Source organism: Podarcis erhardii (genome assembly GCF_964252035.2).
Source record: "Podarcis erhardii genome assembly, chromosome: 6".
Taxonomy (NCBI): Eukaryota; Metazoa; Chordata; class Lepidosauria; order Squamata; family Lacertidae; genus Podarcis; species Podarcis erhardii.
Window position 1 is genome coordinate 75917547 of NC_138510.1, and position 13228 is coordinate 75930774.

Sequence of the window (13228 nt, forward strand, 5' to 3'; positions counted from 1 at the left end):
GGAATCGTCAAAACGATAACAGTTTTATGATTGTTTTCTTCATCTCAGTTCCAGTGAGATCCTCCTGAAAAGAATTGAGCGGTTGCCCACTCCCCATCCTAAAAAGTTGATAATCTGCATTAGGAATATATTACCAGAGTAAAGCATGCACAGCCCTGGTTAGTGGATTCAGCTATGAAATTACATGTGCAACATTCACTTGGAGGAGTAATTTCACCCCCACACATGAAAGGGCCCTAGCTGGGTCAGGGCAAATGCAAAGGGTGCATGTCTCATTGCTTCAAAACTAGATTCATTTTTAAATAGTTTGCTGAATTCAAGGTGCAGTTTAAAGCCTTGAATGGCATGGGACCCAAATACCTGAGGCAGTGTGTTGTGTCTTCCCACACCAATCTATTCTTGCCTAAAGATATTCTGCTGAGACCCTGTTCCAAGTACCTTCCTTATAGGAAGTGTGCTAAGTAACTACAAAGGAAAACTACCCTTTTCAGTGGTAGCACCTTGACTGGAATGCCCTATTTGGGAAAGTCTGCCTAGCACTTTTGATGCAGCTTTTTAGATGTCAGATCAAGACATTCTTCGTCACCAAGTCATTTAAAATGTGTTGTTTCTACTGTTTAATTTTCTGCCTTTTACTATTTTTGCATATCTATCATATATATCTTTGTTCACTTATTGCATACTCCCATGAAAATTCGAATTTGATCAAAGTAGTTGTAAAAATATTATATTTTTTTATACTGATAAAGTTATTGTAGTGATTAGGAGATATAAATAGGAAAGTGCTCAGAACAAATATACCTTGGTTCTCGAACGCCTTGCAACTCAAACGTTTTGGCTCCTGAACGCCACAAACCCAGAATTGATTGTTCCAGTTTGCGAACATTTTTGGGAAGCCGAACATCTGACGCGGCTTCTGCGGCTTCCGATTGAGTGTCTGGGATGCACTGCTAAATCTCATTTTCCCATCTTTCCTTATTAAAATCTAAAAAGGTCTCCACTGTTTACATCCATAAATGTTGGTATTGTGCAACAGGGATTAGGAACCCAGTTGTGGTTGAATTCTGATCTCCATCAACCCCAGCCACCATGGTCAGAACGACAGGAATTGTAGTCCAACATCTGGAGGACCGCTGGTCCTCATCCCTGCTGTTCAAGTTCCTCTTCTTCTGAAATGAATGGAGAGTATACTTTGTGAAATTCTGCCTCAGCAGTTTTTAACTGGTCATGTATATCATTCCATACGAGCAGTGGACTTGTAAGGAGCCAGTGTGGTGTAGTGGTTAAGAGCGGTGGACTTGTAATCTGGTGAACCGGGTTTGCGTCTCCGCTCCTCCACATGCAGCTGCTGGGTGACCTTGGGCTAGTCACGCTTCTCTGAAGTCTCTCAGCCCCACTCACCTCACAGAGTGTTTGTTGTGGGGGAGGAAAGGGAAAGGAGATTGTTAGCCACTTTGAGACTCCTTAGGGTAGTGATAAAGCGGGATATCAAATCCAAACTCTTCTTCTTCTTCTTCATTTGGTCTTCATATTTTTTTTAAAAGCATGACAGGTTTTCCCCTCCTCAATTATTACTTCTCGATTATTCTTTTTCTAGAACTGATAAAACCATTCTTATTTTGCAAATTCTCAACATTGCCCCACAGGTTATGGTCTACATGAGAAACATTTTTATTAAAAAAATAGAAGAAAGAAAACAACCCTCTCCCTGCCAAATACTTGTGACCTTCCAAGGTGCATAAGCCCTAGAGGAGATGCAGTCAGGTCTCCATAGGAGGCCAGCCATGTACACTAAAGGTCAACCTGTCATGGAAGTAAATAACAAAAATAACAACAAGCCCACATGCATAGGTTGTGAAGCTCAACAGGAAGGGGAACGCTTAAGGAAAATGATGGATAGCATTTCTTCTGATGGGTCTCTTTAGAGTTTCTGAACCATGGCCACACAGCAGGCAAAAGTCACCCCTGTCGCTCAGAAACAACAAAATGCAAACCAGATTCTAACCTTGCCTAAGTAATAATTTTAAAGCACACGGAGATAGGTTTTTCCTGCTTTGCTAAATCAGAATGTATATGTAATACTGACTTAAGTTATCCCCCTCTCCCTGGTTTGACTCTTAAATTACTTACTCTATTGCAATACCACTGACTTTGATAAGGCTAGAACTGCTGCAGAGCCACTCACCAAATCCACAGTTGCTTTGCCTTGTATTGAGTTTGCCTTGTATTGAGATCAGTATCTACTAATAAGGGCGACGGCTACAACAGAAAATGGTGTCCCTGCACCTTCAATAATTAAAAAGGAGTAGATTTCAAGGGTGTATTACAAAATTTATATACCGCTTCCTAGGACAAAAGTCCTCTAAGTGGTTTATAGTAGATAGTTAAAATATACATTTAAAACACCAAATTAAAAACCATTAAAAGCAAGTTACATAAAACCATTTATTCTAAACAGGTTCTAAAGCTCAGGACTTTTTTTCAGCTGGAACTCAGTTCCAGCACCTCTCAGGTGGGCATCACTGCCATTCTAAGAGAACAAGGGAGAAGTTCATGGTGAGCTCTGGCACCTCTTTTTCTTTTCTTTTCTTTTCTTTTTTTTTAAAAGCACCATAAAGGTATACAGGAGCCTCCATTGCATGGGTTGATCCTTTGTTTCTGAATTCAATTAAGAGATATACTTCAGAAGTTTTTGGTCTGGGGTGGTTGTTTTGTGACTGGAACAGCCCTGGCCATTTAAGTACAACCAGATTCCCCCCTTCTTCCCTTGGCCTAGGAATAAATTCTGCTTCATGTGTATGTTAAGATTCCCCTCATGAACCATTATGGAAGATATTGCTGCATCTTCTGTGCACATTTCTCATTCCTGTTCACACACACTCCTGCAGCAGCTATTGGGATTTTAAAAACTACAGTTCCATGCTTGTCTGCAGTTAAAGGCCCATCTATTATGGCACACAGATGCAGTTTCCTGAGGAGACTAATAGCCTGAGGAGGCCATGTCGTCTGTGGCTCAGGTGATAAGATATTCTAATGGTGTTTTGAAGGTTCAAGCCTGAACTCAAGACAATTCTGTTGAGCTTTCATTTCACATTTGTTGCTGCCTGACTTCAAAGCAGCCTCTAAAACGCAGCCTTGAGGAACCAACATTCTCCACATAATGACCTGGGGCTTTTAAGTTGGGACAAAAGGGTAGATTTTTGCTTTTGCCCTTCTTCTTTGTGTGGAGTTATAAGCATCTGAGCAGGAGCATTTACTAGACCTGTTTTAATGGTGTCTTGAATGGTGAAGATAACATATTTCATTTCAAGCACAGATTTCCTGAAGTCCACACCATAATTCTCTAGAAATCACCAGGTTTTTCCTCTTACTTGAGACTTGAATAAAGATTATCGTGGCCCAAGTCTTTTAACAGTAGACCTGCTGTTCCTTCATAATTCACAACAATTGGGAAAGCGTTCAGATAATATAAGACCTATTTCCTGTCTCACAATTAAATGTGACCTTTAAAGAAGTTTAGCCGACTTTTTTCTCTCTTTCTTGCTCCCATATTCTCAGTACGCTTTTCTTGACTTCAGTTTGGAATCAACAGCAAGAGTGTTTGCCATCAGATCCTTGGCTTAAATGACTTTTGCTAACCTTTAGATAGACAGTCAAATATTGGGCAGTTCAATTATAATTATTTATTCTGTGATGAGGCCTACCTCGAAGCCTTGCCCGCAAACCCTAAATGGGATTAAGGATCAATTCAAACAATATACTTTGAATTCAGAACCTTCCTTGGACAAAACACATTGTGTGAAAAGGGATAGCAGGTTTCATTAGCAGCCACAATCCTTATGACTTGCAGCTGCTGAGATTTCCTCAAGTGATCATGAGGTTTTATTGCCAACCATATCTGCCATCTCCCCATTCTTGTGCTGCACTTATGTGCATACTGGTGTAGGGGTGAGGGAGCTAAAGAACTAAGCACATAGAGGAAAATTTGCTGCCTCCACCAGATCTTGGTAGAGAGATTAGTTCCATGAAACCTTTCTCAGTGTGCAAATCCAGAATCCAGTGAGGGGAAACTTTGATTTCTCTGATGCACAGATGCACATCATTCGTGCTTCATTTTATCCCACTGCGACTCCTTTGTCAAACAGATTTATCAGGGGTATTTTTAAAACAATGCAAATATATATATATGTTTGGTGTTGTTTAGTCGTTTAGTCGTGTCCGACTCTTTGTGACCCCATGGACCAGAGCATGGTAGGCACTCCTGTCTTCCACTGCCTCCCGCAGTTTGGTCAAACTCATGCTGGTAGCTTTGAGAACACTGTCCAACTATCTCGTCCTCTGTCGTCCCCTTCTCCTTGTGCCCTCCATCTTTCCCAGCATCAGAGTCTTTTCCAGGGAGTCTTCTCTTCTCATGAGGTGGCCAAAGTATTGGAGCCTCAGCTTCATGATCTGTCCTTCCAGTGAGCACTCAGGGCTGATTTCCTTAAGAATAGATAGGTTTGATCTTTTTGCAGTCCATGGGACTCTCAAGAGTCTCCTCCAGCGCCATAATTCAAAAGCGTCAATTCTTCAGAAGTCAGCCTTCTTGATGGTCCAGCTCCCACTTATCACTACTATATATTCACCAGTGGCAAAGGTGAGCAGGGTTGGCCCAAGACATTTTGCTGTCCAAGTCAAAGGACAAGGTACCCAACCCCAAAATTCCATTTACAAAAGTCAGCCGGAGGCAGATGAATCTTAACTTCAATGCTGGCAACTGGATTCTGTTCTCCATTGAAAGCCAAGGACCACAGGCGAGCTAAAGGTATAGCAGTGACTGGTGAGGTGGAGATAGCTTCCTGACCAGTGGGTCATTGTTGCCACAGCAGCAAATGTACTGTCAGAGCCAATCCAGCCTACCTGCTGGTGCATCTGCACTGCACTGACCTTCCTGCCGCCCTTCCAGCAAGCGGCAGTGACTTACCTGCTGGGAAACTAGGATATGAGCTGCTTCCATCTCACCTGGTGAGATGCTTCTCTGAGGATGCACAGACCAGGCCACTTGGCACTCACAGATCTGCCTTCAAACACCTTGGCCCACTTTCTACTCCCTAGCACCTGCTGCATGAAGTGGCTGCCCCACTCTACCTAATGGTGCAACTGATCCATGGAGGAGTGCATATACAAGCCATGATTAGCGATCCCTCTTTCACATTGCCGTCTGATCCGCAAACCTTCTTGACATGTTGTTTTGCTCATACTTCACTGCACCGTGCAACTCATCTGCATATTTCCAGAATTGGGAGCTCTGTGCTCCTGATAATAAACGGTGAGGAATGGACCCCCAAGGGAAGACTGGGGCAATTTAAGCCCAAAGAGGTTGCTTGCAGTGGAAAAGCTCAAATTGCATTTGGTTAGATTTTAGCATGTAAAGTCTTTATACACAGCCCCCTCCCAGCTTGGATTTTATGTAACAGTTTCTGGTATATGTATCGGGTATGTTTATATCCTCCAATAAGTCCATTTTCTGCAGAACCCTATTGCGTTTCCAGAATTAATAACGTCCTCTAAGATTGTTTCTATTTTACAAGCAAACCAACATCAAACAAATCTAGTGGATTTATCCGTGTTTGGAGACCGCCAGCCATAAGCTGTTATCTGAAACAATTAACAAAATGCCCATTGTGAGAAATTCTGGCCATGTAGAATACAAGTCTATCAGAGAGAAGGCTTTAATACAGACTATTCTCTGTTGCATCTGTTCCCTATATATTTTACTTGGGAGAGATGTTCAACCATTTCATACACCTCTAGCCTTTCACCTGCATTATGAAGTGATATAGTCCGGACTTCTATCATTATTCAGCATATTGCTCATACGATTATTCAGTATAATTAGTAGAACTGCAATGATTCCAGAGTTATTTTTGGAAGGGGGAAAGAGAGGTTAACGAAAGTTCTCTGTGTCAGATTATAGTTTGTTTTGCAATGTAACCGCTTTAAAAGTTTGTTGTGTTTTGTTTCTTCAATTACATTTTGCACTGAATTAGTCATAAACCAAAAGTAAATATTGATGGGTTGTGGGGGGTGGGGATATTACATGTGGCATGAGTTACAGATCTACACATCAGGTTGTCATTTGGGAAATTACCTTCACTGAAGTGGTGTACCATTTTGGCAGTTAATATTTGATATTTTCTTTCTTGTGTGTCATACAGGCTTCTGGAGCGGATGCCCTGGAGTTAAATTTATCCTGTCCGCATGGCATGGGAGAGAGAGGCATGGGCCTAGCCTGTGGGCAGGTAGGGCTTTTAATGGCTATCTCTTTTAAGTCTCCTCTATGATGCAGCACCATTTCATTCGCAGTCTAACCTTAGGGGGGTAAACTACATGAAGCCGATTGCTAGCTTGGGATTCTCTGGCCTCCCCTTGTTTAAATATTTAGTGACAGAAATGTGGGAAATGACAAGAGCCTGAGATTTCACACTCACACACACACACACACACACAGCGCGTTTATTTTTATGGAAGACAAAATTGCATTATGCGCTTGACAGGAAGCAATATCATAACAAATAGTTGCCAAAATGCTCCGAGAGAATTGTACTTTATACATTCTTAATGTTGACCAGCATCTCTGGGGAAATGCAGTACAAGCGATTTTGAGCTCAGAGGCATTTTACAGAAGGTTAGCTACAGCCGTGGCATTTTATGGCTATTAGAAGCTGGGCGAGGAGACAACACGAGGCTCCTTCTGAACTGGTGGGTTTGTCATTCTGTTAACTGAATGCCTGATGGTCCAATCCTGCACTTGTAAACTCCAAAGTAGACACACCAGTCCACTACTATCAGTGCCTGAGGCCTTGCTCCACATTCCTTGGCCGCTGAGAATCCAATTGATGGGGGACGCAGGACAGGGCCTTTTCAATTGTAGCACCCAAATTCATCCAGGAAGCCCAACTGGTCTGACTCCTTATTGGTATCCTTCTGAGACTTGACTGTTTCATGGATCCTTTACATTGAATTAATTACAGTCAAACCTCGGTTGTCAAACGTAATCCATTCTGGAAGCTCGTTTGGCTTCTGAAATGTTCAACAACCGAGGCACAGCTTCCGATTGGTTGCAGGAGCTTTCTGCACTCAAGTGGAAGCCGCATTGGACATTCGGCATTTGGGATCCAACGTTTGACTGTATCTGCCCTGTATCAAATCTGTTTATTTGATTAATAATGGCAGTGACTTACAGGTTGCCTCGCTCCTCTTACTTTGTATTGTTTGGACTGTATTGGACTGTATTGCTGACAACTTTCCAGTGGCATGGTGCACTGCCACCATGTCATTTTAGGGGACAAAAACTCACAAAGTATGATTGTCAGGGGCTCAGGAGCAGAGGCACAGGAGAGGGAGGAAATGGAGAGCGAGGGGGAGGAATCCGAGGGAAGCACAGGAGATGAAAGTGGTCCGAGGGATTCCATGAGCCTCTCCAGCGAATCGGAAGACACCTGTCAAAGGGCCAAGCCAGTACACAGGCCGCCGGCGGGACTGTTGGAACCGCTACAGACCCCGCTCGAACCGTGGGAGAGGGTGGCCCTGGACTTTGTCACTGATCTGCCCAGCTCGAGGGGCAAAACAGCAGTACTCGTGGTAGTAGACTTGTTCACCAAGATGGCCCACTTCATTCCTTGCACGAAGGTGGCCACAGCGGAGCAGACCGCCAAGCTGTTCATAGACCACGTGTTCAAGGTGCACGGTCTACCACGGTCTATCCTGTCCGACCGGGGGCGCCAGTTCATCTCCAGCTTCTGGCAGAAGCTGATGGGCATCCTGAACGTCAAGGTCAGCCTAGCGTCGGCAAGACACCCGCAGACCAACGGGCAAGCGGAGAGGGTCAACGCCATCATGCAGCAGTACCTGAGATGCTACGCGAACCAACAACCCTCGACCTGGGTGGACTACCTACCGCTGGCCGAGTTTGCCTACAACAACACGAAACACATGTCCACGGGGGTGACACCGTTTTTCGCCAACAATGGGCGGCATCCCAGAACCTTCCCGGGTTTAGAGAAAGTGGGGGAGGAGGAGCCGCAGGGAGCAGAGGCCTTGGCAGCAGAGTTACAGGAGGTCCACGAGCAGCTCCGAAGGCAGTTAGAGCTAGCAAAACACGCGTACAAAATGCAGGCAGACAGACACAGGAGAGTTGGGGAGGACATCCAGGTGGGGGACTGGGTCTGGTTGGCAGCCCAGGCAGTGCCGGCCAGATCGTTAGCTAAGAAGAAGCTCGGACACAAGCAGATAGGCCCTTACCAAGTCGAGGCACAGATCAACCCAGTGGCCTTCCGGTTGACACTCCCGGAGGGATCCAGAATGCACCCGGTCTTTCATAGATCGGTGCTCACGCCCTACAAGGCACCTCACAGGTTTCAGGCGCCAGGGACAGCACCAGACCCGCTCAGGGAAGCGCCCACGAAGGGGGGGTCACCGAGAGGGGAGCCACTCAACGAGGCCACAGCGATTTTAGACTCGAGATGGGGGGAGGAAGGGATATCTCCTTGCCAGGGGGAGGAATATCTCCTTGCCAGGGAAGACACCCCGGTCAGCGCCAACAGGTGGGTACCGGACTATGCCGTGGAGGAGCAATGGCTCAAAGACGAGTTCCACGCACTTTTCCCACACAGGCCCATGCCGGCAGATTATTTCGACGAATATCTTTTCACACCCACACTCTCAGCCAGCACGTTTCAGGGGTTCTCTTCAGCTGAGGACACAACGCTAGAGACTAGCTCTCCAGAGGGATCGCTCTCGGGGTTTGGCACAGGGGGCTCCTATTGGTGGGAGGATCAACCTGACGTGGGGTGGCGCAGGGAACTGCCGAGAGGGCCATTGCACGCAGCATCACCCCAGGCGACAGGGGAAGAGGGGGTCATGGGCGAGTTGGGGGAAGATCCCGGGTTCGAACACACCGCCCAGGAGATGGAAGCAGAGGAGATCGCCGTCGGCGAGACCATTGAGGACTTCCCGGACTTATCCGGCTGGCTGCACGCCACGGGGGACGAACTGTATCCTACACTCACCCCCACAACACTGGAGCACCCAGAACCCGCACCTGAAGAGGGGGGAAGGGGGGGCTTTGAGGGGGGATGGATGTCAGGGGCTCAGGAGCAGAGGCACAGGAGAGAGAGGAAATGGAGAGCGAGGGGGAGGAATCCGAGGGAAGCACAGGAGATGAAAGTGGTCCGAGGGATTCCATGAGCCTCTCCAGCGAATCGGAAGATTCACAGAAGGGAGCGCCGATGGCCAGGGCAAGGGGGGTGCCAAGGGGGAAACCCCAGAAGGAAGGGGCCAGCGGGGATTCCCAGAGCAGCAGTTGGAAATCAGGACCAGCTTCCCCACCAGAGTGCAGTGGGGGGGAGGAGTCCCAGGCATCGGGACCAGTGTTCTCACCACCAGCGAGAGGAGAGGAGTCAGGATTGACCACGCCTCCATCGGAGAGCGGGGAAACGGTCAAGAGGAAAGTTACCGGCTGGGCGCACGCGCCAAGTTCAAAGGTACAGGCGAGCGGCACAGCAGGCAGCCCGGATAGGGAGCCAGGTCCTAAAGCCCGCCGGAAGGAGGGGCAAGACTCAGGGGGGTCAGCGTCAGAAGAGTCCAGAAAGGAGGAAACCCCAGGGGGCAGAAGGACCCAGAGGAGGAAAGAACAACGGAAGAGGTGGAGTAAAGCTAGAGTCTTAAACTGGTGTCTAGGAGGCGGAGACTCAGATGGAGCTTCGCCGGTCTAGCTTCTAAGACGTAGAGTTGCACGCTGCGGTTTGGAAATGGAAACTAACCTTCAATAAAGACTTTTATACGTTATTACTGGCTAGCGTTGGTCCTCTGTGAGCTGGGACCTAGAGGCAGCTCTGACAATGATGATGTATTGTGTGAGCTCTCCATGAACATGTTCATATTAGTAAAGGAGATCGTTTATAAATGGCCAAACATGTCAGTCACTTTAGGGACTCTTTCAGATTAACCTGTATTATTTAGGGGTGTGCATTCTGTTTTGAACCGATAGTCAAATTGGACAGCTCTGGAAAAAAATCTGGGGATCTTCTGAGGTGACATTGTGTCCCAAGGGGCATGAATCAGGCCTCTTCTGAAGCCTCTGGACCACGTCAACACTTCAGAGGTCTAAGAGAACAGACTGGTGGTTGTTGCTGTTGTTTTAAATTATTTCTGTGATGCTTTTCCAGGCAAAGCTTTTCAAATGCACCTTACAACCATAAAAATACAATGACAGAAATCAGTATTGCCACCACCTTCCCACACAGGAAAACACCAGTTAAAACCTTACATAACGTAACCTGCTCGGGCCTCAGTCCTGGAAAAGGGACAACAATTATTTAGGGGAAATCTTTAGAAGCTTTCATTGTTGTATTTCCAGAAGCTCTCCATGTGACAGGAGGGAGCGAGAGGAGGAGCTTTTATTTTGTGATGGATAGCTATAGCTTCAAATCAGAAGATAATCTTACCATAGCTCTCTTTTTCACATCCAATCGCAGTGCTTTTGGAAGACATGTAGAAGGGACTTACCAGCTGAAATCAACTGAGCAGAAAACAAAGTAGCCATCTCCCACACACAACTTTAGAAGCTAAAGTTGCACAAAAGCCCCTGCACCGACCCTCCTGAAATTTTGCAGATTACTTGCTAGGGCTACTTCTGTGTTGTATGCTTACCCCCCCCCCCCGGATGATGTGTATGTGTGCATCTCTTCCCTCCCTTAAAAACTTCGAAGGCTCTCCTTCCACACAAAAATCCCTGCACCTATCTGTCTGAAATGTCACAGTATTCATCCCCTCAGAAGGAGATGCCTGCTTGTTTAAGGAAGGGCCAGGAAAAGGGAAGGTTGGAAAGGAATATAGTGACAAGTGTGTTTATACCAAGGAAGAGTGGAGCTGAAATGCAAGTTGTTCCAAGCCTATGGGATGTGCCGCTTTATGAATTCAAATAAAAACAATCAGGAAGTGTTTTGGGGTGCACAGCATTCTTCGGGATGAAAATTGTAAGTTAACACCGACTCGATTTCCATAATGCGATGCTCCGAGCCAGTGAAATAACTTTTAAATGAGTAACTTGTTTAAAAGATAATCGAAGAGTATAAAATATTAATTTTTTTTTAAAAAATCCACTTTATATGGGAAGCAAAACCCGCTACTGTTATATACATATATGTTTTTATAATAATAATGTTGGCATATTATTGGCTTATGGATCTGATTCCTTCAAGGGGTCTTATAAATCCACAGGATAGCCTTGGGCGCTGAAATTCAGCAGTTGGCTCTTTGATTCCGCTGTAGCTCGAAGATATGTAAAAACGCATGTAGTCAGGCTGTTCCCCACTGACTGCACATTCAAGAGGCTTCCAGTACTTGCATACATTATTCCTGCTGACACAGGTTGGAAACGGCTTATGCAAAAGAAAGAAATGGGTGGGGGAGGGGGGAAAGCTTATATTTTTATCTTGATGAAAAACCCCTTCAGGATTTACCTTGACTAGAAACACAAAACCTTGAGTGTGTGAGTGTGTGTGTGTGTGTGGAATAGCGTGTGTGTGCCATTCCATCCTATATCCATCTGTGTCCCTTTTCTCCCCCTCCCACTACGCCGCCCCCCCCCCATACGCTGCAAAATTAGAAGTTTGTTTGAAGGTCAAATGTTTATCTGCCTCCAACAACGAATGAGCTTCGAATCTTATGACAAAATTTGCATGACAAAATTAATCCAAACTTGCTGCTTCTCGATTTTCACCTATCCCCACTTGTGCATTATACAAGAACTCAAATGCACCATATGCAACACAGGCACACATATAAAACTGGATTTCTTGCAGACTTTCTTTTTCTTCTCTGTGAGCACTGCACACAGCTTTGCTTTTCAGTGTCTCAGGAATAGTGCGGTGTATAGTTTGATTCACAAGTGTGGCACTAAGGTATATATACTAATGCTCTATATACGACCCTAATTTTCATTCTTGAGGAAAATATCAGTACCTTCCAATGAAATAATGTTCCCCCTATGGGAGAAATCCAGACTCTCACTTTATCCCATGTTGGATGGAACTATAATTACAACCTAGCAAGGACTGAAGATTGATGGTTCCTCGAAAGAATTTGTTATGGCTAGATGAGGTCAAGGGTTAAAAATAAAATTGACCAGCTGACTTTAAGCATCGCAGCCGCGAGGCAAGGCTAAATACCTGTGATGTTTCAGTGACCTTTGTCTCGGGCCCAGTCATTTAGTGATAGGCCCTACTCTAGTATCTCACTTGGAAAATTCCGCTAGCAGATCTGGGGAATACATTTCAGAGCGACATGAGCCTAGCTAGTAAGCAAGAGACATGAGACCCCTCTGAATCTTACAGAAGCAGTTATCAGTTTTTGTTTGCAGTGCATGAGGCTTATAAAGATGTATTTGCATTGCAGATTAAATTGCAACACTTTGTGACAATTCCTTCTATTATATTTTGAACCGTGTCTGCACACAGTTGAGTTAAGCTTTTTGTCTACTTGATCTCATTATGACCTCTGGCTCAAACATCAAATGTTTTGATTGATTGATTGATATATTTTTTTCTTGATTGATTGAAACTGTTCACCCATCCTGCAATCATTGGTTAATTCAAGTTGGATTGACAAGCAACGAGATTGAACCAAGCACAACTCAGCCCTTTACCTTTTACTTTTCTTTCAGATTTGTTGCCATTTCTCGTTAGCATTTTTTTTTACTTATTTGTTTATCGTATTTTACTAGGTCATATATAATTTCCCCCTATTTCTTTATTGAGTTCTGTGTGCTTTAACTGCTTTTCTTTGCCTTCTGGGTATCTGTTTTCCATTTCTCCCTGTTGCTTTCTTTAATCTCTTCTCCTGCTGTTGCTTTCTAGCAAGGACAAAATTACTACTGTTACTGGAATATACCAATAACTCATTTAGTTCCATGTCTTCCTTTTGCTGCTGGCTGCTTTCCAAATATGTTTTATTCCTACATTTTTAAAAAATCCACCCCTCCTCCTCTGCATTCCTTGTTCTTAAGTCAGATTCCAAGAAATAACAATAAAGATTTCCTGATGTTCAGTGAGAATTTGCTTTCTTGTAATCTCCTCTCTTGAACCTGACACAGGTCAGAAATGGACAGGCCTTTCCATCCCTGTACACAAAACCGATCACAGTTTCAAGCCTGCATTCACCATAGCTAACCTCAGGGTATCTGGAA

At 45.0% G+C, this 13228-nt stretch overlaps 1 protein-coding gene across 4 annotated transcripts in view; it reads left to right on the forward strand.

Moving 5' to 3' along the window:
• Positions 1-13228, forward strand: part of DPYD (dihydropyrimidine dehydrogenase) — a 514189-nt gene that overhangs the window by 371662 nt on the left and 129299 nt on the right. For 3 of the 4 annotated variants that reach the window (XM_081865765.1, XM_081865766.1, XM_081865767.1), the window contains one exon: positions 6198-6281. In XM_081865765.1, coding sequence (XP_081721891.1) covers positions 6198-6281 — 84 coding nt within the window. Of the gene's footprint in view, positions 1-6197; positions 6282-10517; positions 11025-13228 lie in introns of those variants that run through there. The other variant, XM_081865768.1, reaches the window with a different exon arrangement.